Raw genomic sequence first — 26,208 nt, forward strand, 5'->3', positions numbered from 1 at the left:
TTATTCGTACTGAAAGTAACACCGTCTGGTCAGCGGCTCGTTTATAATAGCATCCAAATTAGTCGAGCGCGGCTCAGTTGAATCTGACTGATTCGATACAAAATGGAGATTCTGGCATCTACAAGTAATTCATAATATATGAATTCATAATATTACACACTGTTATACATGTTGCAATACCTGTTGTTCAGTCACCTATTTACATTCTTATGTACATCTTCAACTTTGTCGCATGGATTTGCAATTTATTATGCACTTTATCGTCGCATCTATGGTTTAGATCAGATATCGAAATAAATAGTTATCTATCGTTTTCTAAAATAATCTTGCTCGAACTTATATACAGATTTTACACTCGAAATTAGGCCTTTTGTAAATCGTATACACCATCTTGCAAATAAAATTAACTCTTTCACAGACCAAAATTGATTACCTTTTATTCCATTTTTAAATTTAACGAAAATTTATATACTTGTTTATAAAATAATACTTTCATTACAAATTGCTAATCTTCAATAATAATTTTTGAAATGTCATTCAATTTTCAAATTTAATATGAATTTTATTGCCAGTACTTACAAATTGAAAATTATGCGAATTTTATTTGTAAAAAAGTGAATAAGACCTGCAAAACGGCTAATTCGATTTGCGAAAAGGTGAATATGATCTTCGAAACGATTAATTTGAATGACAAAAACCTGTGCTTGGTTTAAGAAGACATTTGTACTTACAGAATTTTTAATGAATCTTCTCAAAAAGTGTTCTTATGGAACAGATACATTAAAACAGTATTCGAATGACGTGAATAATAATAACAATAATTATTAATACAAAATAATAATAATAAATAAATAATAGTCCAACATTCTTAATGAATTTTTGGAACCATTCAAACATGAGATAAAAAACGAATGAAACAAAGTACAATTCATATAATATTTCGTGTTCCATCAAAATATTACATCGCGATATGACGAACGACAAGTCACGGTTATGTCGTCGCGAAGAAAACCGTGAAATTATTGTAGATTATCTTCGCAGTCCTGGGAAAGTGCACGGAATTAAGCTCACGAGATCAAGAAGTAACCTCATTTTACAATATTTCGTATGCAAGATCGTATTTACAAAGAGATCTGCATTCAAGTGTGAAAGCCGTAGCTACCGCTCTGAAGAAGGACTACGCCATTAGTATCGTAAGAAAGAGAGACGAACATTATTTGTAGATCACGTGTGTTATATTGTATAGCAATGAGATCGAGAAATGAGGAAGTTTAGGTGATAAGATCTAGTGGACAGTGCACAGTCAGTCGAGATGAGTCAGGGCTCGATAGCACAGAGTATAAAATAATATGCTTTAATACAAGGCATAAATTATGGAAAAGGCCCGAAAAGTAACCCAGGAAATGTAGATACACGCTTCGAAAGTAAATTCCAAATAAACAAGTAATACGAGAAAGCGATAAACAATATATTAGGAAACCGTGACTAAATGTTTTCTAGAATACTTATACGAACACCAGTGAAAATGTATGCAAATCAGTGCCAAAGATTTTGTCAAATTTTTCGAGTGAACTGCGAATGTGCATTTTTAAAAGCAATTAACCAGAAAAATTGGTTGAAATTTTTTTTTATGTTGAAAATAAAACAAAAATATAACGTAAATCAACGTTGCAATTATTGATTATAGGATAGGATACAAGATTCGCAGTCTATTCACAAAGCGCAATAAGATGCGAAATTAGAATTTGTTTTAGGATTAAATAGTTCATGTGACAAAATCTTAAGTAGAGATTTTCAAAAGTTTGTTGTTACCAACGCTTCGATATTCGTATAGAAAGAGAACGAAGGATTGTAAATATAGATACATTCGAAGTTGTAACTGCGTATCGAAGCACTAGCCGAATAATTGATAACGCAGCTTCTAGTTTTACCGTTTACAAAATAAACGAAGTCCTCGATACGTCAAAAAATCATTTACCGAGATCCTAATATCTCGCGACAATTACGTGACAATGTAATGCTTACACTTTCACGCTTCTTCGGAAAATCATTACGAAACGTGGCGTTTCTAATATGCCGCCAAAAAGAGACAACCTTTTAGAGAATGTAAAACGAGCTTAGCTCCCGGAAGATAATTTATTTGGCTAGATGACATCTTAGACGCGAACATAATTGACGTCGATTAGTCTATGTTAGATCTTCCCTCAAATGTGCTCATATAGTCTAAAGAGAATATCGTAATTTTCAGAGTATACTAATAAATTGAACAAAAATCTTATTAGTATTAGTCACATTATAATTAATAACATTAGTGACGCTAGAAGAATTTCTTTTTTTCAAAATACATGATGGTCCGATGTGTACGACAGTTCAATTTAAACTCTTAAATTACGATTCTTTCGAGTAAAATACTCATCTAGTTAACCTGATAACCAGGTAAAACGAGTTAACTCGTCATTCGTGTTAGTCATTGCCTTCCAGTAACCTTCTTTTCTTTTCTTAATTCAATGCATAATTTTTTTCACATCACGATTGCACATCATTCTCGCTTATCTAAACTGTACCGGATCTTCGTATATCAATTTTATTCATCATCTATAACTGTACTTTCAAATGTTCAGAATTGAAAAATCACTCGGATGTAAATTAATTTGTACAAAAGTCTATAACGTACTGCTGTCGATACCACAATCTCTTCGTTCAAACGCTACGTCGAATGTAAATTACATTCGGGTTAAAAAAGACAAAACAACGCTGCAGTCGATTAAACACGAACGACAAAGTTAGTCGAGAAAAACTGTAGAGAGGGAAGAACATCGAGGAAAGATCCAACGACTCCATCGATTAAAAATTAATCGTAGAAGCTCTAACCAAGCTAAAACTGCGTTCGATTCGAAGAAAGGACAAATCGTACATACCGACAACTACGAAAAGGAACAAGGTCGTGGCGATCTTCATACTGGTCGATCCAGTTTTGATTGTCGCCGAAGTTCTTAGAAAGTCGATGATCCTGAACGGTTCTCCAATGGACGGTTGCTTCTCTGCCAGAACAATTCGAAAACTGATTCGGTACGTCTCTCGTTCAAGTCACCTGAGAGCTAAGCCACTGGTGAACGTGATGCTTGACGATTGAGAGATAAAAAGGTGCGACAGGTAACTCGTTCCCGTGAACACTAATACCGCACGGATATATGTTCCTCGAAGGCGAGCACGCGGGGCACTTTCAGACCCCATCTGGTTTCCAGGGACGGCTGAAACTTGGCTCCACTTTCATGACCCCCCCCCCCCCTCCTCTTCCCACTTTTCGCGCAAGTGTACAAACGTTTTATGAGTTATGTTATACACATGTATATACACGACTGTTACGCGTGTACATTGCACACAGTCGCACAACTGATCCTTTTTTGACAAAAACATAACTACGTACGTTTAGGAACCTTTATAATTTTACTTGCCAAATTTCATCGACGTATCTCTTGACGTATTCCTTAGCCTTTTTATAGACCTCAATGGAACAAAAATTTAAAGTAATTTTCAGAAACTGAAAAACTTATACTCGGGGTCCAAATGAACGAGAGCCCCACCATCTGATTGTTAATTAAGCAAATGTTGAATATTCCATAGTATTTGGAGTTTGTCGGTAAATCGATACTTGAAAAACGAAATACTCTTCATTGAGAAATATAAATATGGATTTATATACCTAACGTTGAATCTCATGTGTACTGCGTTCGTCAGAAGTGTTGCTAAGACTGATTGGAAACTGAGACAATAATTCATACAATTTTGTGTCAATGATTAGCCAAAGCTTTGTCAGGGCATTTTTACTAAATTCTTGAATGCGAATCTTTAACTAATTAGTTTAAGTATATTCACATAACATCAGTCGCAAAATGAGATTCGTTCAATAAATTCTTGAACGTATTATTGATAATAATTATTTTGATTCCAAAAATATCTTTCGCTTCTTTTTTCCAGGACATGAAATTAATTACTTTTGTATGAAATAGAATGAACTCGTACAGACCAGTTCGTATTAAATTGTTAAAAAAAATTGTAACGAGTTTATACAAAAAGGATCAGGGAGAGAGAGAGGAAAGAAAAGGGTATTTTCTAAGAAGGTCAAATTTCTTTCTATCGCTTTGGTAAAGGATATGGACGGTCCTGTTTTGTTTGACCCCACCAAGGTTCCCGAAGAATGGTCTGTTCGTGGCACAGGTTCGATACGTGCCGTCGAAGCGGCTACGAGTACAATCTCGTGTCGAAGTGTCGGTGACCCACTCGGACGAAACGATAACGGGATCGTCGTGCGTTCATTCAGAGTCCAGCGAATCGATCGGCCCGTAAGGAAGATCGAATAGATTTTTCAAGTAGGTCTGTAAAATGTTCGATGATTTATTGAGAATAACAGAAATAACAAGCTCTTTCGCAACGAACGAAAATGGGCATTTTTAATCGTTGCAAGCGAGATGAAAATCTTGCAGATTTCTGCTGATCTGTGTCCTAATCTATTAAATACAATTAGAGAATCAGAACTGCGATAAACATTGTTTTTATAAAAATTAAATTGTATAAAGATTTTTAATGTGACATTATAGTTATACCATAAAACCGCTTGTGAATGTTATAATTCGCAAAATTAATCCACAGTTCAATTGAAAGTTATGTTAACGCTCAAACGGCGGACCATATTTACAAAAATATAATTGAGCATATGATCTTATTTTTTAGTGTTTTCCAACATCATTTTTGGGGATATTTTATCTAAACATAGTAGTTTCTACGCAGACCTCAACGTAACATGTGAAAATTTGAATTAATTGACAGAAACTAGATAGTCAAATAACAATATTTATATTCTAGGTCAAAATAGACCCGAGCCCCACCATCCGAGTGTTAAAAGATCACATGTCACACGTGAAAATTTGAATTAATTGACAGAAACTAGATAGTCAAATAACAATATTTATATTCTGGGTCGAAATAGACCCGAGCACCACCATCCAAGCGTTAAAAGATCAAAATAATATCAATTCTGAATGACATTATTTGAATTGCGCTTCCGTACCTAAAAACTATAGTTATATCAACCATTGGTCGATGGTCGATTAAAAAATTATATCTTAATAATATTTTCTTAGTTTATAATATGATGTATAAGTAATATATATTTGATTGAAAAATTTACATTGTGTATTGAGTGTTCGATTTTTTTTATGAATTTCTTTATTTAATGTATGCGATGAAAACAAGATACAATATTTATTTTTATATTGACATCTGTTGCTGATGCTCGAGTTCGGGGCAAGAATCGATTGACGTAATAGTGCATTCCGTTGCACCGATCTTAGAGTGAAATCGTGCCTTTTACTTCGCTGAAGTGCGGTCGAACATGTGATAGAGTTACTCGTTATTTATTTCAGTTATTAATATCGTCGTAATACAGTTTTGTATTAGTGGAAATGCTGAAGGTGATAGCCGCTGTCATTAGAACTACGTAGGTGTTGGTAGTCACATTCTGAAAGGTAGGTACTATGGTGCACTTGACCCTGCAAATACTCAGTAGGCCAAGTTGTAATGTCTCCATTTCTATGTAGGTACATTGTATCCATTTTTCATTTTACTTCATTTCTTTAAAGAATATTTTAGTAATATCGATTTACCACAATTTCTTGTATGTTTTAAATAAATCTGATATTCAATTTTTATAATAAATTTAATGAATCAATAGTAACGCTGGAAAAAATGATTCAGATTCGAAAAATCAATGTTTCAAAATTCTGACAAAGTATTTTACATTTTGCTTCCTACATGCAATAAGAATTGAAGGGATGCTATGATAAGAAAACAATTCTTTATGAAATATTGCAACAACTGGAATTATAAATACAATTGGTGGAATACATTTATATCGCAGTTTTTATTGATAAAGAGACAATTAGAGAGTAAGTCGCAAATAAAGAAAATTTGATATATTTTGTCTTTATTGGTATCATCAATAAAATCGGTATCGTTTTACATGATATTCAGAGAAACATTTACTGAAAAAATATTTAATCTCGATTATATGCATTGAATGCTAATGGATTTCAATCTGAAGACTAGGATTTGTAAATATGTTTAATTCAACCATTCCATTTTGCTTTGAGTTCTTCTATCACTTTTTCTTTGGAAATCACTTTTGAAATTCTTGAAAACTATCTTCATATTTTCATTTCCATAATCAATCTCTACTGTGAGATATATGTGTGTCATCCTTCATACCTGTAAAATTGAAAAAAATATGAAAAAATTTGTTGATTTAATAAAACAATTGACTGAACCCTTTACTAGTTTATAAAATTTGTTGCATACTTCCATTGTTTAATAACAATTATATTAAGGATACATCAACGCAGTATTAGTGTAAATATAAAACAAGTTTGAACATGCAATCACAGACAGGAATGTCATCCAAACTTGTTATTAATCATCTTATATCATGGTAAAAAGTATATTATGAAATATAAAATTTTCTTTAATCTGTAATTATTCATTTGTTCTAACATTATTTTTGATATCGCATATATGTAATGCTGTAATGTGAATGATTAAAACGAATGTCATTTTTTAATAATTCATGATTCTTTCCTAAATCCCGATTACAAATATCATTACGAACACGAGCTTGAGGTCAAGGGACCGTCACTGCCATAGTATAATCGTTGGCTACGGGGATCCTAAGCACAGATTTAGAGAATTCTCTCATTTCCACTGCTCGATTGGTAAAAGTATGAAGTTGAATTGATACGATCCAACGATCAAGTTTTAAATAATTGTTTAAAGGTACTTCTGTATTTTAAAAAATATATATAGTTATTTATCATTAATTATATTTAATCTTAATTATTTATCATCAATTATATTTAATCTACGGCAAGTTATGGGCCCAGATCTCAAATACATGATAGCAATAAAATGACTGAAGAAATTATTATGTGGTAAATAACGATGTGAATCGATCCATAGTGCAATATATGTATAATAGAAATGGAAATTTATTGACGTTAGACACTACAAAAAATTTACTATAGAATGTTATACGTCAATAACTTTTCGTTTCTATTTATCTTCCATTGTAAATCGATTCACATCGTTATTTACCACATAATAATTTCCTTAGTCATTTTATTGCTATCATGCATTTGGAATCCGTGTCCATAAACTATTATAGATTAAATATCTCTCCAAAGTATCTAACAAATTTTTTGTAACATTCTAATTAATAGAAATAATTGCCTAAATAAAATGTAAACAAATTTTTTTGTTTTTGTCGACTCCAAAAAAATATCAAATATACTTGTACTAGAAATAAGGTATATACTATACTCGGTTTTTACTAACACGTCTGAATTCGTGAATAATCGGTAATGGAACATTCAGCTAGTGAACTACATCTAACTGCAACAGAGAAAAGCGATATCAGCTTTTAAAAATACATTGTTATACAGGGTGTCCCAAAATTATGGTATTTCCGGGAAATGTGGGGTTCCTGATATCATTTGAAGTAATTTTTTCAGGACAGACTTGAAACTCTAAGCTACAATATTTTTTATTTGACATAAAATTATTAAACATAATTGTTTAATAATTGTGGTTATTCGTTGACTTGTTCAAAAATCCTGTTTTAATTTTTTGAACATATTCAATTGTTAAAAATTTTGAAATGTAGTTCACGTATTTTTCAATTACAATTTTCGTAACATATGTACGCGCTCATTTGAGTGAAACCTTTCGAGTCAGGTAAATCGGCAGTCTCGGACCTGTCGCGAGATTTCATCAAAAGTCGGATATGAACCTGATGAATTTTTATTTCCAGGGATATTTAAAAATAATTATAATAATGCTGATATTTTTCATCAATAATGCTGCACTTTTGTACTCAAATTATGTATTTCTTTTGTAAGGATTATTCCAAAATGAGGTGTACCGAACCGGTGGACAACGTCGAGACATTGATGGGGCGAATACATGGTGCCGTTGCGAAGATTTCAGTAGACGCGTTGCGGCGTGTATAGGAGCAAATCCCGTACCGTGCTAACTAGTGTCTCCAGGTCAATGGCAGCAACTTCGAACAATTTTTGATGCCGTAACGCTCGTGATTTTATCGGCCCTTTTCAGGACCACTCCATCTTAACGCGGAATCAAACAATTCGACCATAACAAGTAAATAAAAATACACACCCCCAACCTCTCCACAGAATACCACTACGATTTTGGAGTATCAGTGTTTCGGATTATCAGTAACTGATTAAGTGGTCAGTGTTTAGTGAAAGTCCTAGGATCAGCAGTGCATTTTACGACGTCAATGCACTGACATTGTGATCCACAATTTCGAACAGCAAATGCGTCCTAAACTAAATGGGTGAGTTTACTGCTAATGATATTCTTTACAATCCTTAAACAAACATATCCTGCATATTCTTTAACGCAATTATTTATTATTAAATTGGCTTTGCGAATCATCCGTTGAATACTATTTGGACACGAAATTATTTAAATTAAAATATCATTTACGTACTTTAACAGGGTTACTTATTGTTAATCTTCACTGTATATATGGCATAAAAATTTCATATGGTACACGTGAGGTATCATGCACTTCAGAAAATTAAAACAGCTGTCACGGTTAAACTACTTATTATTACGGGTCCGAAAAATTAGTAAATATTCTACAGACATTCTGAAATAAGTATGATCAGCGTTTTTCTTAAAATTATCACTGTCACGTGGTAAAAAAAAAATTGAAAATCTACTCTCCGTGACTTGTTCATTGATTCGAACGCGGCACGGAGGCCCCCTCCTTCTGTCACGCTCCACGGTCGGAGCACGTTGCGCTCGAACAATCGACCATGTTGTAGATTTGCGCGCTCGCCTCTCATTGGTTAGTGTTTTTCGTCAATAACTCGTAAACAAAGCTGCAGATTGCATTTTCGCTAAGGAAAAAATTACTTAGAATGACACCAGGCACCCTCCCATTTCCGTATTGCAAGACATATTTGGGAATAAAGACGCTACTAGCTTTGTTAGGCATTCTGTGAAGTGTATACACTAATTTCTTCCGGAAATGCTAAATTTCGGTACTAGTAATTAGTAGTAGTAATTTACTACTACGTCGATGCTAAGATCAACGGAGTCGGTCAAGTGTGTGATGCTTGTAATGATAATACAATACATATTTGGACATATGTATAAAGGAACGCATTACCTTGAAACTAGTGGATTGCACACGGCGTTTATAACGGTGGATATCGCAAACTAAAGACGCTGCTAGCTTTGTTAGATAAATCACAAATAGTAATATGTATCTTTTCAAAATAATTTGTATCTATAATAAAAATGCTCAGCGCGAGGATAGATGAAATGGTTAGAACATGGTCTTGGAACATCATAGAGAATTCTGTGGAGTGTATACACTAATTTCTCCCGGAAATGCCAAATTTCAGGTTGCTGCGATTTTCCCTGTGCTAATCTTCAGCCATATAATTTATTGCTATGTCGATGATAAGGGTCGACGGAGTCGGTCAAGCGTATGATGTATATAATGAAAACTCTGTGTATATTGGGACACATAAAGGAACACATTATCTTAAAACTAGTGGATTACACACACATTCATAACTGTTCTAGCATGTATATCGCAGACTAAAGACGCCGCTAGCTTTATCAGGTAAATCACACATAGTAATATGTATCCTTTCAAAATAATTTGTATCTATAATAAAAATGTTCAGCGCGTCGATAGACGAAATGGCTAGTGTTAACTCTGAATATTATGATTTATGTTTAGTTCTCATACTGCAGAGATTATTCTTAAGTGTTTATTAGGACAACATCATAATATGTACTTTGCGTTAGTGAGATTACAGTCGCTGTAATTTTTTTCTTACATGCTCTGGAGAGACTTAAAACTGTTGACTTTATCTATCATTAAAGATGTGATATCCAGAAAGACTTTTACTGCCTTATTAAGAATAAGTGAACCATATATTGTAGAATAACACGGATTTTTCAAAAGTCGAACCGTATAAAAAATATAATACATTTTATGAACTGTTCACAAACTCGATGTAAAATGTATATACGAAATATACGAAAATATAAACTTCTATACTATAATCTATCTACTGCTGTTATTCTATAATAAAACTGGTTATTCCGTAAATTTAATAGTTACTGTTATAATGTTTGATTTATTTAAACTAATTTTGTACACGATGCAGTAAATACAGATGGAACAACAACATAGAGAACACAATATTTTCAAATAGAATACAGAGAATATGACAAGGAAAGTTGAAAAAATGTTTACATATTTTTATTTCAATATTAGCTGTTCTTTTTAGTTAGGCCTGCTATTTACAGTACATGAAATTTGTGCAATGCGATTACATTTGACCACCTATAATTTACTGTGTAAATTATTATTCTGTACAACTGTACTATTTATATATTGTGTATTTGTACTTAAATTTTTTACAAAGTAACACAAATAGGCATAGATTGTGTAGAGATAACGGAACAAGAACCTCAAGTATTAATATGAAACGATTTCAATAATATTTAGTTCACATATTATTTAAAACAAATAAAATCTCTTATTTCAAAAGAATAATATATTTTTGTCGTAACCAAGTGGTCTTCTTTTCTATCACCCTGATGGTAATCTTAATATTTTTGCGAACTCTACATTTACAAGAATAAATTATTATTTTTATAATTATAAGAGATGCAAGCAGTGTTTTTGTAATCATAACTAGTTGATATTTTCAGATAAATTGTTTTAATCATAATATCATCGTTGCAATATAAAAATAATTCCATTTTCGAAACAGTGAAAGAAAGTAAATAATTTATTACAGTATTCGATGCTAATTGGCGTGTATTTGAAGTACACTAACATCTTAAACTTATGTAATAGATTTATCTCCACTTTCATCTATTTTACTTGTGCAACATTTTATGCCTGTTAATCGACGGCCAATATAAGGAAAAAAGGAAATATTACCAGTTCAATTGAAAAAATGTTAAGTATTTGAACGTTACTCTTCAAATATTCCCCTCCATTTTGAAAATTTGATTTTTGTGTAGTTTCCACGGAAGAATATTTGAAAATTTCGAAGATAAAACGGGTAGAAGATACAAACGATGAAGGAAGGGAGCTCTGAATATTTTTAAATATGTAATTGCGGTATTTTTAGGCATGTATTCGGGTTATTTAAATATAAATTTACATATTGGAATATAATGAAACAGGTGGAAAACAAATAGGGCGCAGTCGCAACTAGAACGTTCTAAAAGATGGTAACAAGGGGGTTCGACTCTTAGTAAATTTTTAGGGTACTGTGTTGACTGCCATCTAAGCTAGCTGCAGACTTGGACGAACTAAAATTCAATATGGCAGTAATTCAAACTGTCCACCAAACACCAAATGCGCATAGGGATGGGCAGCCATATTGTATTTTAGTTCATCCAAATCTGCAGCAGCTCAGATGGCAGTCAAAAAAATGCCCCCACTTTTCCTTATAGAGTTGACGGCCCCTGAGTGGTATGTACATAGTATGAAGTTTAGTGGTAATTATAATCAATGGAGAAACATGTTACACGTTAAATCACAGGGAATTAGTTAAGAATTCTAATGTGTTCGTGATCAATTTTTCACAGAACAATGAGACTCGTGACACGATGTAGTATTTTCATTTTTCTGTAGTACAACTGAACTGTTCAAATGAATTGTCGTTGATACACGTAGAGTCGATGCTCTACCGTGTTTGTTTCAAAAGTGGTAATTTGTGTTAACAGTGGCGCAGAAATATTACGCTGACAATTATTACTTTATATTTTACTAACTCGACGAATTTTGAAGCAATTGAATTTGCAGAACTGATGGAGCGGTAAACGATCGAGTATAGAAATAAAACGACAATAAAATTGCTATGACAGTGCATGTGATGCAAAACTTGGTAAACAGTTAACAATGAATACACCGAATTTGAAGCATGTCGTAACCTTCGACGAAAGATGTAAGGAAGGTAAGTCAAGGTACACAACTTCAACAAATCATATTCTTATTCAATTAGTTTCTTAATTTGCTTACTTCGTAAAATATACAATTAGAACTTTCACGTTGATCGTTGACGAGAATTGTTGTCATGGCAGGTGTCTACAGACCAGTACACTTACCATAGAAGCAAAACATTTGAAAATGTTGTATGTCTATTTTTCAGGTGTATTTGTCATTCATTTTACTGTTGCAACTATAGTTCAGTAAAAGAAAATGTTGTAAACTGTAAACACAATGTCTAAAGGATATACTTAGAAATTGGCCACTCTGAGAACAGGATTGAGTAGTTGTGGATATAAGAACTGCATTTTTTTATACCTATGCCCATGGACATTTTTTATTTACTATATGAAATAATATGAATGGCTATATTCTAATCATTTATAAATTGGAATATGGTGTTTAAAAGAAAATGTATGATGGAGAATTGCCAGAAGCAATGGAAAGAAGATCCACTCCTATTCTCAGAATAGTCTGATTTTACTGAGGTGAATGCTGTTGCTTATATGTAAAAGCTAATCTAGTTGCAGAGTTGAACGATTGATATTTATTAGAAATACAGGGTGTCTCAGCTAAATTAGGAGCCCCTTAAATATCTGCCTTATTTATTCAGACACTCTGTACTTGGTGTAATAATTTCATTATCCTGTAGATAATGCAGTATTATATAATTATTTCTGATTTTCAAAATATATTAGGTATATTAATCGCTTCAATGCCCCTTAAAAATACAAGCCTAGGTGACTCACAAAGATCATTTCATTTTCATTAGGCTAAACTCTTAGGTTCTTGAATTTATTTTTATGGTATTTTATATTTAAAAAATTGTCTCTGTTCGTATTATGGAATTCATTATCAATACTTTATATTGATGCACATATCTTCCATATTATAAACTTGTTTGCACAGTGTAAAATAGAGCTAAGCTATACATTTGTTCAAGTTTACTGAAAAAAAATGTAACCACATCTTTTAAAGAACAAACTTAAGCATGGGTAGCAGAGGAGTCGGAGACATTCCAACAATATTTCATCCTCAACAAACTCATACTTCAAATATCATTCTTGGTGACAATCAGCAGAACCATGGTCCCCAAAGCGGCCAAGTTACTCATGATAATCCTGGTAAGCATGTGATAATAAGTACTTAAACCCTATGCTAAATTATACCAACAATTTGAATTATTTGAACGCTGAATACACACCTTTTGATCAAAACAATATTTTAGCCTTTATTCATTTTATAATTAATATTTTTTAAATAATTAAATCACGAGTATTTTACGGATAGGTCACTGCCATACACAAGGTACTTATCACTTCTCCATCATTCCTTCTTCCAAGATTAGGTCCCATTATACAAAGCACACAGAAGAGGATCACCACACAAAAGACTGAACGAGCACAGTTTCTTCTTATGCACTTCTACTATATATGTACACTTGTCTGTAACAGCATTAACATTGAAGAAGAAAAGCCCGTGGATATAGGAAATGGAAAGGCGCACGTTTCTTATCTCCCATCACTCGATTCCATTTTCAGAGTGGGTCTATTATAAAGTGAGCCCGTTTGTGTATTCAGGTATATGCTTGGAAGTAACAATGCAGCGAGGCAGATTCGTTGTTGAAATTCCAATTGCAGAAATTGCTATAGATCGATATTCTGACTCTGGATAATCAGGTGGTTTTGCTGATAATAACACCTCACTGTATTGTTAACCGCAGTTATACAAGTAATTATACTAAGCATATGACGCTGTATTCTCTCTTTTATAATCTTTCGCTATCAATTTTAGCGCTGGTGATGACAAGTGTCAGCAGTTTTACCTTTACCTATGATCGAGCGTATCGCAGACCGCCCATGCTCGCCAGGACTTAATGTCAAATGACAGTGTTCATACAATTAAATCTCATTCTGCGAACTACTTTTATTTTCTATTATTGTAATATACTGTATAATACGTTGTATAATACTATCGCTTTTATTATAGTCTAGCAATCAAAATCGAAGGATCGGGTGAAACATTGTCAACGTTCAATCTGTTCTAACTCATAAAATTTAATTACTTAAGTTATAACAAACTAAATATTGACAATTTCTCATCTACATCTCGGGGGTCCTTTAACTTTGGCCATTGCTCTTTATTGACTTGTTTGTTGTGAATGTGTGTAGAATTCCGTATTCGCATCCACAGTTCATTGATGCCATTGGATAGTATAATATTATGCTTTGACATGTCTATGGGTCGTAGATCATTCGCAGTAGAGTAATGAATATAGTAGCTGAAATAAAAGACTTTCCGTCCTTCCCAGTTGCGATTTCGTTGTTGGATATTGTAGAACATTCTCGCCACGTTCGTTGATCTACATTTGCATCCACAGTTCCGCAATTGCCTGCGTAAGTTTCTGTATATATCTCATCGCTTGCGTGTCGTTTATTATCAATCTAATACCAAAACCTTGTACAGTTTCTGTGTAAAACAAAAAGTGACTTGTTGTCGTCGATCTAACAGCATTAATATTTTCAGCAAGCCGAGTGTAACGTTTGTAAACATAGATAATGCATTACGTGCGCCTTTTCAACGTTCATTCTTTGAAACTAAAGATGTCGATTATTTGTTTCTTTTATATGATTTCCGATTGACAAACGAAGCGTGCCACAAAGTAATTTTACTCAAGATGTTTCTGAACTGTTTGTTAATCCGTAACACTCCTCGGATATAGTTTTGACTAATTGTTTTCATTATTTAGGATGTGAACAGCAACAAGGATGCAGCGTCAGCAGTGGTTGCGGCGATTCTGCACCAAGTTGTCGTACTTTGGAGACAACCGGAAGTGGAGGAATCGCCGAAGGAACTGGTGGCAGCCAGGGGCATATCAGTCAAATACAAGTCCAACAGCATATGTCTGCACCTTCTGTTACGTATCAACAAAGATCTAATTCTCTCTCAGCTTGCTACGCTTCCTGTTGTGCTGAGTCCGCAAAAAAGGTTTATCAATTATTAATCTAACATTAATCTAAACTATTACAGTTACTCATCATGGTATTATGATTGCAGATATATTTTGGAGTGTGTGTAACCATATGCGTCACAGCAAGCTGGGTCGGTGCGACACATTGTATTAAATATTTATATTTCAACAAACTTGACAGTTCCAGCTACTTATTATCTTCGAACTCATCAGTGACGGGGCTACATCAGCAGCATGTATGTTCGTTCGTTCTTCTCTTCTTCTGATTAAACTGTTTCTGATACATTTTATTATTTCAGACGGTTCCATACAACGCACCCTTCTTCACAACATGGTTCTGCACGAACTGGGAAATCCTCTATTACCCCATTTACTTCATTTGCCAAGCGGCGAGAATCAAATGCAACACTCCATCCGAGATCATCGCAGAAAATCTGCGTGGATTCCGCGACAAAGGGTTCACCGGCGGACGTTTCTTGAGTAGATGTAGCTTATTCTGTGGACTTTGGGTGGTTACAAATTACATGTACATTTACTCGCTCAGAATATTGTTAGCTACCGATGTGATGGCTCTTTTCGCGACAAACGTGTCCTGCGTTTATTTGTTATCATGGGTTATTCTTCACGAACAATTCGTTGGTGTAAGGGTTGGTATCATTTACTACAAAAGTCTGTTGCACAAAAAATGATTACTTTTGTATTTAATATGTTCTAAACACGTTGCAGATAGTAGCAGTAATTTTGTGCAACACTGGGATTGCACTTTTTGCGTACATGGATGGAATAACCGGAAGTCCAACCTTAGGAGGTGTTGTTCTAGCAACGTCCGCAGCAGCTGGTTCTGCTGTTTATAAGGTAGCTATCAGCATCATGTTGACATTAATATAACAGCGTTGTAACTGTAATGTGATTGCACAATTTATTTCAAAATTTTTAAATGATGATCAAATAGGTGCTGTTCAAAAAAGTTCTAGGAGAAACGACATTCGGACAAATGTCTCTGTTCTTTTCACTTATCGGATTGTGCAATGCGATGCTGTTATGGCCAATTTGTTTGGCTCTGTACTTTACGGGGGTCGAGAGTGTGCATTGGGAACGGTTACCATGGACAGCATTACTTCTAGCTAGCATTCTCCATTTAGGTACATCTTTAAACAATTTGTTTGAATACCTACAACATACATTTGCAGTGAGCCAGATAAATTTTTGCAAGTTATACTGATACTTTTATTATTTCAGTTGCAAATATGCTTGGCAACTTCAGTATTGCTCTGACATATGATCTGTTTATCACTCTGGGATTAATCACAGCTGTACCTGTGTCTGCTGGTCTGTAAACTAATCAAAATAATTTAGTTACTAATAGGAAACAATAATTGACTAGTGTCTCTATGTTATAGCGCTAGATGTTGTTTTATATGGAGCCCATTTTGTGGGTATGAAACTAGCAGGGATGATTTTCATAGCAGTTGGCTTCTTCCTTGTGATGTTTCCGGACAATTGGCCCGATTATATAACCAGATTACTTCGGTATGTTCTTTGAATACACTTTGCAAATATCATTTATGGTATGTTTTCTAACTTTAAATTAATTTCTTTCTTAGTCTTTAGTTTCGTAGTAAGTTTGCTAATGTTTTACCTCTGACTACGTATAATACATGCGACGTGTAATCGCATCATACGCACGCGAGCGCACAATTACACATGAACTTACATTTAAAACAGCAGTCTCTTTTATCTCGCATAGAAATTGAGAACATAACAATTCATTGATCCATTTTATCAGACAGTATATCAGTATGTTAATATATATATATATTTTTAAGACAAAACTTAATACATTAGAGAATGTTCTCATAACAATATAGTACATTATACAATATATTCAGAGTATAATATCCAGTTTCTACGAATAAAAGAGATATCGGATGGACGGTTTTAAATGTATGCGTGTACATATATCTACATAAAGGGTGGGTATCCAGGATGAATACACTGGGACATCTGCATTGCACTTAAAATTCTAAGACTATCTCAGAAATCAATATAGAGAGATTTTCCAACTTCCAGCTTAGATTAGAAAAGATGAAATATGGTATCTTGGCAGTCAAATGTTTGCAATTTGAATTTATTTCTAAGCGAAAGGGAAATATTTTATATTAAACAAATTTTAATGTCAATCTCTTCCATATTTTATCTTTGAGACATTACAATTTTTCTTATTGTTCTCTCTCCGTAAGTTAGAAGACTCATACTTTTAGATGCTGCACAATATTATATTCACACGAATCTATTATATTTATATTTTCTTCTCTCTACTTTTGCAAGATTACTGAACTACTGTTTATCTTGTTTTGCACTAAATTAGAACTACTGTGTAGCTCACCGATGTAGTATATGCTTGATACACAAGATTCTCCATAAATGTACATATATAAATCCTAATACCTGTACATATCATTAACTATAACTTCTTTAAAGCTTTTTAAAGTTGCATAAAAGTCTGTAATATGAATTGAAAAATGTTCTACTTAAATGAGATTATTTTTAATCATGCTGTCATTGTACATAAAGAAAGATAAAAACACTTGTGGTAGTTTCTAAGATTACAATTAGGATTTAACGTAAACTAACACTATTTAGAAAATATTTTTAAAAAAATATTGCCTTCTCTTCTAAACTATGTCTTGACAAAAAGGCAACGCGTTTAGGTCGATAAAAAAAAGTTGAAGAATCAGGATAATAGGAGGGGTTGCTTTTCGCTTTGAAGTATGATAAAGATTATTGTGACTTGTGGTTGTCACTTTTCTAATTTTCTGAAATCATTTTTATGAGGCTATTTTTTTAGGGAACTTTCGCGATCTTGTTTTTGTCAAATAATTAATATTGATTAGGAAAAGGTGGCAACCCAATTTGTCGCAGTTTATTTGAAGTTTTTCTGTTTTTGTTGCATAGAAGATGTTCAAAGCAGACTGTAGAAATTTTGTTTGGCATTTAGTGATACTTCGTGTGTGTTCCTCTAGGTCGCTAAAATAAAACACCAGCATTCATGTTGTTTTACAGGATGCCTGGAATATGCAAGAAGTTTAAAGTATAGCTAAATGAGTACTGAATAGTTCGAATTGAAAAGAAAAAGATAGCGAAAACACATTGAAAAGTTCTACTATGTAGGTCTTTATGAGTCTAAGCTAATTAAACTACATGTTATTAGGATCACGAAAGAAATTAAACTATAAACGAGAATCTAGGCAACTTATCTTAATGAGTTTAGTATAAGAACAAGTTCACATTTGATTAATATCAACGATATTTACATACTCTTCCAATCGTTCATGATCAGCCATTCCAAACACCCAACGTGAGATATTAAATAATTCAGTGAACATTGTTTAAATTCTATTTTATAAAAATTAACTTACATATACAATTCATTGTTGTGTATCAGTTTAATAGATGAAACAAAATTTTGTTGAAATATACGATTTTAAACAAACTTTTTGTTATGTTATTAGAAGGGTTTCTTATACTTAAGGAGGCAATTAAACAAGTAGTAATGTACATTCCTGTTTAGAAATATTAAGGTACCAAAAACAGGTGTCCCTATACTAACGAGCAAACAGTGAAAAGTTCACGAGATCGTTCTTAAACATAATCACAGTTCAGTGCATCCACTAAATTGATGAATCCACACCGATTAAAACATCCTGAACAAACTATTGGCAGCATTCTCGAGTTCAAGACTGATACTCAATATTTTTTTAACTACTGAAATTTCTTTTATCATTTTGTTAGCCCAAAACCTATCGAAGTTTAACACGAAATTCAGACGGTATCACAGTTATAGTTGTCTCTGTGCCCAAAAACCATTGAAATAAACGGGAGAATAACAAAATTGCTTGAGCTGCTTATTGTGTTGTGTGTGGATCGACGTCAACACTCCATCACTCGCTTCCCAACAATCAGGATGCATTATATGCTGTTACAGAAACATAGTCCTCATGAGTCACAGTTCGAGGTAAGAGAATACATCGCCATCCTCTTGTTGGTCGCGTAAAAAATTCATCGACTTTCCTTATTTATCAAAAACAGCCATGCTACAGTAATTGCTTCACTTATGTGTTTCCAAAAATGTCTGTGCAATTTTTATGGGGAGGAATTACTATTCATTAAATAGTGTTAAGTTACTGTTACGGAATAATTTTTATTTTTATGCTTTATAAGTTTCATTCAAACTAAAACTTTCTCATTGAAATTTATAATTGGAAAAGCCTTTTAAAGCGTTTCTATGCCTCATGTTTCAGATAGTTCTGATTAAAATTTTAAGAAAATTTCCGGATATTGTTACGGATGAATTTTTTACGAACAACAAACGAGAAAGTGTGAAAAAGTTGCATGGATTTCTACTTTGCTGTGTCAATTCTGTGTCTGCGCGGATACACAACGAAACTAAACGTGTTGGCTTTGATTCGTGCTGATTAAAACGAGCATGACTTTTCTTGCTTTCGCACACACACATACACGCGCGCGCGCGCGCGCGCACACACACACACACACACACAGATTTTGATTTAAATTTATAAATAGATGTGCCACGAATTTACGACGGTAATCAATCATTTTCGTTTAAGATTAGGGCATTCGATATTTCCACCACGAATTTTTAAAAATTAGTTCAAACCGTTCTTCCAATCGTTCTTAAAGTAATTATTGTTTAAACGAAGATAGATGTATTTACGAATACATGTACTTTTGGATAGTCGTGGTACAACCGAAGGGGATGTTATTTTTTGTGGAAACTGGATTGAGGGATATGAAATCGAATTTGTTCATACACAGGCTATAATTCTGCAACGAATCAAAATTTCAACTTGAAAAAAATACAGTACATTCGCAAGATATCCATTCACAAAGCCTCAAGGTTTGAAATCCGTATCTTCAACACTTTCCTCCCAAAAAATTCTCAAAGATCGCCTTGTCTCGCAATATTAGCTTGCCCAACATTGTAACTTTAAAAATTAATTTCCAAAAAAACGGAGCCTTGTATGATGAAACAGCATTCCACATTTCCTTTCGGTTTCTTCACGAGGAATCGTCAGGCCCTTCGTAGTTGTACCCTAACTATCGAAGAACCCGGGGAAAAAACGAAGAAACACGTGTCGAGGCAGAGAGAAACGTGTGGGCAAGAATAATAAGAGAAACAGGCGCGTTGTTTAATTAACGGGCTGATAACGAGCACGGTTAGAGATGTCAATTGCTAATTATCAATCCGGCAAGCAATAACGCCTCACGACGCGACGCCGCAGAAAATAAGAGAGAGAAAAAGGAAGCCGCAGAGAGACAGGTCCTTACGTGGGCACACTAATGATCATCATGGTGATACAACACGGTGATATTTATGAAAGTCCTGGGGTTGATCATATGCAGTACCACGGGCACCCAGCAGCACAGGAGCAATGTTGCTAGAAGCCGATGTTCCTCGATGCAACAACGGCAATATCGGCTAAGAAGCTACGGGGTCTCGTCGGCCCATGGTGACGGGCAAATGCTGCTACCGATTAACAACATTAACAGGAATCAGAGTAACGGGAGCCAAGGTGAACAACCGACCACAACGACGATGCCGATGATGTCCACGACCTCGACGACAACCTCCATCACCACCTTGAACCTAACCCACCGGCACAATAACTCGTCCCAACAGAACAACACGGTTTTCGAACCCCAACCTCGACGTCTCCCTAGTTCCATTTCGTTCACGACCACGACCTCAACCTCGACCTCGACCCCGATATCGACCCCAATCGCGACCTCAACCTTCATCACGACGAAAAGTCATCAACGTTCCCATCTTCCTGGCCTACAGAGGCAATAACAAGGTATGAGTGTACATTTAGGACAAGATAGAAGCCGACCTCTGCGTACGGTACACAGATGAATCCCGATCTTTACCACTGGAGATTGCTGACTCTTGGGATCGAAACAGAAATCGCATCGCTCCCTTTTGTTTCTTAATTCTTTAACGAGATTCTCTAGTGTAGAAAGGAAATTTACATTTATTCTATGCCAATCAAAGACGTTGGGACCAAAATTACCAATTTATTCTGTTTACATAAAATACTGGGACCAAGATGAACTAGCTATTCTAGTTCCAAAATATATTACAAGAAAATGAATGATACGAAAGTAGGAGCTACAAGCTGTGGAACGAATTATCATGGCTGTACGACTCCTATTTACAAAATTATAACAGATTGAATATCTATACATTAGACATTGGGACAAAATGATTATAAGAGAAGGGTAAACTTTTGTTTTGCAAATTATAGCTATAGGATCTTTCTGCAAATGAATATTGTTCTAAATAGATTCCTTTCGAATGACCGATTTTCACTTTGATCCACGGAAACAGCAATTTCGAACGGTGCAAGCACTTATTGATGACTTCGGTGATAATCGAAGCCCTAAAACTTGTTTTCTTTGAACCTGTTGCAGCATTAATGATAAAGCGATGCTTTTCGACTGAAAGAGAACGCTTAAATTTCGTTTTGAACGATCCAAGAAATTGTTTCTCTGATTAACAAAGGTGTTTAAGCGTTCTTTTTCATTTTAAATGTTCTTCAGTGAGTAATTATATTGCTACGAATTCGCAACTCTTTCAATGTCTTCGAGATATACAGGTCAGTTCCCCCAAGAAACGACTTTTTTGTTTTTCGTACCATAGATGTACAATTTAATCCGTGTGTTAGCTTGAAGATTTTGTAATGGTGGAGATAATACTGACTTTAGGTTGAATATCTCTATGTTTTATACAGATAACGATAACAGAAGTATATAATAGTAACGTTCATTGTGACCAATAAACAACTATATAACGTTGATCGATGGTAGAGTATGCTGAATTGTCAGCAGGCTAATTAACTCTGATTTTCTACAGTAGATCGTACCCAATTATACTTGTAGAAGCAAGAACAATATCGTCAAAATTAATGAATATTATTCTGGAAAATAAAAATATCGGTACAGCAGCAATCAACTGAATTGAAAGATCGCAACAAAACAGAATTGCTTTTACAAGAGGGACGGAAATAGGGTATAGAGCTAAAGGAGGCCTTTTGATATTGTACTTAATTTATTATTCTTAGTAGATATATTACCCTTGTGTCTTAGATTCGCCAATATTGAATTGCTGATTTTTTAGTGCTACCTTGCGTTTCCGATTTTAATAAAATCGAGTACCCTTTGTACGAAATATATATACATACATATATATATATATATATTAATTATGCATTTGTTATCGCTAGTACGTATACAGTATGCCTGCGTTTAAGGAATGACTTTAGAAATTGTTTAACGATGTAACTTAACCGTCTGTTTACTCGTAGTTTAATCATTAAGTCCGTTAGCATTCTCCTATTACGTATACCTATTATACATACATAATTATTCGGGTGTCGAGCAATTATTTTCCATTACTTATTCTACATTTCGTACTTGGAATGAAGCACTGTGACCAGTGTCATGCTGCTCTGTGTCTCGTAAAATTATTCGTGTTGCTGTACTCGAATCAAAGCAGTGGAAAAGCTCCAAAAAATCGCGTAGATCCTATACAACATTTTACTGATCTGGCTCTCCTACTTCTAAGTTATCTTAGCAAACCGCAGTAATTTATTGCTTTCTTTTGATTCGAGTACGGTTCGATTTGTAATTCAAAACAGTCTAAGCAATTTCTGGATTATCATGTAAATCTGGTAATGGATGGGCAATTTAATTATTAATAATCAAAGCCTGATTCCACAGTTTTTATATTTATTTTAAATGCAAGTGTACGAGACAAACTCACGAAAGAAAATTTCATTTAATGTTAAGGGATAAGTATATATTTTAAGAAGTGGTCCAGAAATTTCTGAGGCTATCTCAGAAGGAATTCCTTTGACTAACATTGAAAATGTGAGGCAATGTGACTATCTGCATGCAGCCAAGACTCCACTAATGGAACGTTTGAGTAGCATAATTGATCTAAGATCTAATTGCAGATGGAGTAGAAGACATGGGCACGGCGTATCGGGTGGTACCCAACGTGACGTGATCGATTATCGGACCGGCTACATAAAATCCCATCTTCGTTCACCCTCAGGAAGAGTCAGGTGACTGTGTGACTGGTGGACTATGCAGACAGTCGCGGTGCAACATAGAAAATGCCAAAAGAAATTACGGAAGATCAGTAAAACCAACAAGAAATCACGTCAATATGAATGTAGAATCATCCTAAATCTGATTGCGTCACTTCACATATTCGTTTTACAATAGATTCATGTCTTCTAGACACAGACACACAGAGCATAATTCACTGGAAACCTGATCACTTTACTTGCAACACTGTTGACGGTATTTCAGATTCCTCCTGTCGTGCGTTAACACTTTACTATAATAATATTCTTAACGATACAGAATGATGCTGTTATATTTTTAACGACACGCAAGTACCAAGCAATTAAAGCGACTCGTTTTTCAACTTTTATTAATACTAGACTACCAGGGAATTCAAAATTCCCGTTTCAGATTTCTGATCTTGCAAATGTGCTTCTATGAGAATTTATTCAGTAGATTGAGTCATCCTTGTGCAGACCACTTTGCAAGTGAATGGAAATCTTAATTTATGTAATACAATCAGTCCTAGTCAGTTTGATCTCTTTGTACTTGTACTGTTAGACTATAATTATAATGTTTTTAACGATACAAGTCCCGAACAGTTACAGAGTCTCCTTTTTAAAACTCTTTATTCTAAGAATACAACATTTATTGAGGGGCACTACTTCAGTCAGTAATTATAAAATAACAAATCCGAAATGTACAGTAGGTCTAGTATTGAATGTTAATGATCAACACTTAAAGTAACATGCTCTACTATACCTGGCAAAAACTGTGTATGATTGAAACTATTTCTTGCCAGAGATCGTAGCACAGACATTTGATAGGCAAAGTGTTAACACGATTGTTACAGACTTTTCAAACTTTACGTACTGTACAATAAAAATTGCCTGATCTAGAGATTATATCCTTTACTCCTGTTAACGTTAAACATATCTTTAGAATCAGGTTTATGCCTGTTTCTAGATTCTCTATTGTTGTAAAAATTCGAATCTTTACTATCATTCGTTTTACTTTAGCATTTAATAATATATCAACACTTTAACACTTATAGTTTTTAATTAACTATATAGCGTGACAGATTGTTACAATGAATTCTGCATTGCTCGTTGAGGTATGGCAAATCCCAGAACCGATTCAATCTACTTAAATGTACTTATTTATTTATTTATTTATATAGTAACGCAGGGTTAGCTATTAAGCATACTTCGGACTAGACACACTACCATTTGAACTTATTTTGTATTATTAATGAATAATTTTTGAGGGATAGCGTGTCTTTCAATATAAATATTGTAAAATTTCACGTATAATAGAGTCTTGAGAATTGTTTATAATTATGTGGTAAAAGTCGGTATCCAATTTTCCTATTTTTCCAATGGAACGAAATCCTTTAATGATTATTCAAAGTCAGAAGAAACTGTACCAGACTCTATTACAAATTACGAATTAAATTGCAGTTGATATTCATGGCTTACTGAAAAAGTTGAATGTGAAATCTCTTCGAGACACTATCTATCGCGTATATGTAACATGCAATAATTATTATAGATAATCTTTTGAATGGTAGCGAGGTTATATTTCTGTGAATATTTAAACTATAAGTTGAAAAGTTAGAATTATTTCTAGTATTCTTGTATTACGCATATAATTGTACCGAGCGCAATTGTCACCGTTAATAAGGAAATTAAGTTACGAATTTTCTGATTGCGTAACATCCAGACATGTTTTCGCCGACCTGTATACTTGGTAGAAGAAATTTTCCTACGATTTCAACAAATTTATGCAACAGAGCCTCCCGTATCCAAATCAATAGTGAAACAAAGGTGTTCGTGATAACAGAACAATCAATTGTCTTTATTCAAATAGAGAACATGAAGACTGACCGTTTGTTTAAATGTTTATAAATTCTACATTTCTGATTGCTGGAAAACTCGTTTAGACTGCAGATATTAGAACAACAGTCGTATATAATAAATGCAGTATTATTTTTACTTGGATGTTAGTGTGTTTAAGAAATGCCTTTTGAGAACGATTTTCCTAATTCTCTTTTTAGAATTAAATCAGCTCGAACGTTTTTGAGACGATTATGTACTCCGCGATCATTCTGTTTTCATTCATATGATTTCTTTTAAAAAATGCGAGACTATTTTATGAATATTGTAAACGATTTTGAGCTTACATTATTTTTAGTCCGTGCGCCTCGTATTCTTCCTCGAATTTCTTCTATAATCTGTTTGTTGTTGAACTAATCTTCTTTTCCTTCTGATACAGAGAAGAAGATTCATATATTATGAAAGTATACGATATAACATCGTATATATCGTATAACATCGTTTGAAAGCTTGAAATAATGTTTGGGATACGAGAGGTGCTTACTAGAATTTTTTTGTACAGTTTTAAATCTCAGGTGCGATTGTCAATGCTTGGAACTGCCTACCGATCTTTCTATGCTATTAGATTCAATTGTTAAAACTACTCATATCGTAGAATGTAAAAAAAATGTTCATCTTCACATGGCGGCACTGTATTTCTACCACCAAGTATACTTTTAACGATCTCGCGAGTCAATTACACACATAGAATCGATTTTCGTTCATCGTGTACCTGTGTCAAACGCTGCTCATCGTGCCCCCGTGCACACACTGTCAAATTTTTTTATAATTTCCAAAGAAAGAGTTGAATGAACCATGTGTTCCCTCTCTGTGGGGACAACACCGGTTCATTCTTTCTTTTAGAAATATACATAGAGATATCGCGATAACAGCGACAGACTTTGTTGAGATCTACTTTGGAATTCGATTTCAAAGTGTAATTAAAATAAGGTAATAATACATCACTGATAATCATCAGTATCCTCTTGTTCTTATTGTTGTTCTTGTTCTATTATCTTATTATTCTTATTCATATATATTTTATTTAGTTTTTTATTTACTGTTAGAGTTCAACATTTGAGTGCATGAATGAAAAATTATGTATGCTA

At 33.9% G+C, this 26,208-nt stretch overlaps 2 protein-coding genes across 3 annotated transcripts in view; one reads left to right on the forward strand and one right to left on the reverse strand.

Moving 5' to 3' along the window:
- mtg (mind the gap) overlaps positions 1-3,236 on the reverse strand; it is a 32,665-nt gene extending 29,429 nt beyond the window's left edge. For both annotated transcript variants that reach the window (XM_076523904.1, XM_076523903.1), the window contains exon 1: positions 2,919-3,236. In XM_076523904.1, the coding sequence (XP_076380019.1) occupies positions 2,919-2,958 (40 nt within the window). In that variant the 5' untranslated portion in view covers positions 2,959-3,236. The remainder of the gene's footprint in view (positions 1-2,918) is intronic.
- Positions 3,237-11,452: 8,216 nt separating this feature from the next.
- LOC117229331 (uncharacterized) lies at positions 11,453-26,080 on the forward strand. Its single transcript, XM_076523796.1, is given in 12 exon segments — positions 11,453-11,587; positions 11,921-12,081; positions 13,082-13,227; positions 14,853-15,091; positions 15,161-15,721; positions 15,801-15,929; positions 16,027-16,216; positions 16,314-16,403; positions 16,475-16,604; positions 19,060-19,089; positions 20,499-20,950; positions 23,111-26,080. Coding segments are annotated over 10 exon segments (2,028 nt in total). The 5' UTR covers positions 11,453-11,587; positions 11,921-12,016; the 3' UTR covers positions 20,947-20,950; positions 23,111-26,080.
- The last annotated feature ends 128 nt before the right edge of the window (positions 26,081-26,208 follow it).

Source organism: Megalopta genalis, chromosome 7 (genome assembly GCF_051020955.1).
Source record: "Megalopta genalis isolate 19385.01 chromosome 7, iyMegGena1_principal, whole genome shotgun sequence".
Lineage (NCBI taxonomy): Eukaryota > Metazoa > Arthropoda > Insecta > Hymenoptera > Halictidae > Megalopta > Megalopta genalis.